A 1656-nucleotide genomic window follows, 5' to 3' on the forward strand; every position below is an offset into this window, starting at 1 on the left:
GACAACAACTCCACAGGGTGCCTTTAAACGTAAAATATAACAGGTAGTCAAGCCCTTAAGAATGTCTACAAGATAAGATATTACACAATTTGATGTCCATTTATACTATTTCAGTAGTTGTTCTACATTAACTGTATCACAATGAATCTGATTTCAGCCTATAAACTGACACAATCATCTACAGACTAACACAGTATAAATAAAGAGAGGCAATAAGATGCAGAGTTATATAGGAGGAAAGAGGAGAAGCAGTGAAGCAAAGTGAGAAGAAAACCAAAGAGGGGACAGGAGGAGGCCAGAGAGTGGCCTTGCTTTACAATAAGAGGATTGCGACGCAGCCCGATAATCCTCCCACAATTCAGCAGGACAACGGAGTGAGCTCACATCTCATTCAGCCCTCCAAGTCTCATCCTTAAAATGAGGCTAATTAGCAGCTAATCCTGACCACTGCCAAAATTACCCACTGTTTTTGAAAGACTGGCGTGTGAGAAGGACAGTGTTGAGACAAGAACAACTTCTGGCCAGGAAGTTCACTTCTAATATGAGGCCTATTTCTTCCATCAAATGTTGCTGTTTACCAAATTTAAATTAAAATTAAATTAAATGATCAACTACTCAAAGTGGTTTGTCTTGGTTTTGATTTCCATTAACATGATTTGTGCAACATTCTCTTAATCTCATTTCTGTTCTCAATACAATTTCAAGGTTATAGATCTTCTTTACAAGGTGGTTAATTGTTTAAAATATTTTCTACTGTACCTGTTACATCACATCTCAAAATCAGACATTAGAGTTGAGTTATCAGGAATCCCACACAAGAAAGTGGCAAGTAAAGAGTCTGAATCATCTCCTGCAGCCAATGAAAACTGTGAATGGTTTATCTATTTGCGTACTTCCCTCTCTTTCCCAGATCCCAAACCAGACTTCTTTTAGTAAACAAACTAATGCTAGTCAGTTCCCACACTTAGAAAGACAGAAGCTAAATTTAGAGAGCTATATTTTGACAAGGTAACAAGATGTCTTTGTGTAACTTTTCTTTTTTTAGGATGACAGGCATTATTGGTTATGACAGTGTCCCAGTTTCGGGAACATCTATAACAGCTGTTCTCCAGGTCAGGATTTGGGTGGCTATGTGAGAAAAATCACTCTGAGCAGAGCAGCATGCACTATAATTCTACCCAATGAAATTAAATTATTGTACAATTGTGCCAAGCAATCTGGTGAATGAATGTTAAATGAAATCAGAGAAACTTGTTAAGGTGACTCAGAGGTGAAAAACCAAGAGAGAAAAACTGCAATTTTGGCATATAAAAATAATGAGAAGAGACTTTGATCTGAACACCAAATAAAGAAGACTAGTGATGAGAGATTGAGTGGGTGAGTAGCTAGTGTAAATGATGAAAATGAATCAACCAAAGCCACAATTATGGAAAAAAAAAAATACAGATTTTCCCCCTAGATTGATTCCAGACATGGTGAGTTTCACCAAAATATCTTGTTATTTTTTTCTCAATTGACTTTTAATTAAAAATAACCAAAACTAGGGGTAAAAACTGATTCAACAGTGACCCACAACCCTCAAATTGTCACACAGCCAGCCCAAACGACCCCGGAAGAACAGAGAGCAAAGCATACCCGACGAGGAGTCGGAGGATT

The 1656-nt window shown here is 37.5% G+C and overlaps 1 protein-coding gene across 5 annotated transcripts in view; it reads right to left on the bottom strand.

The window, feature by feature from the left end:
- The window catches only part of tjp1a (tight junction protein 1a), a gene marked incomplete in the record, with an annotated part of 50577 nt that overhangs the window by 1754 nt on the left and 47167 nt on the right, over nucleotides 1-1656 (bottom strand). For all 5 annotated transcript variants that reach the window (XM_035682538.1, XM_035682539.1, XM_035682541.1 and 2 more), the window contains 1 exon segment: nucleotides 1636-1656. In XM_035682538.1, the coding sequence (XP_035538431.1) occupies nucleotides 1636-1656 (21 nt within the window).

The sequence above is a fragment of the Morone saxatilis genome, unplaced genomic scaffold, assembly GCF_004916995.1.
Source record: "Morone saxatilis isolate NCDOM2014 unplaced genomic scaffold, NCSU_SB_2.0 Contig11, whole genome shotgun sequence".
Taxonomy (NCBI): domain Eukaryota; kingdom Metazoa; phylum Chordata; class Actinopteri; family Moronidae; genus Morone; species Morone saxatilis.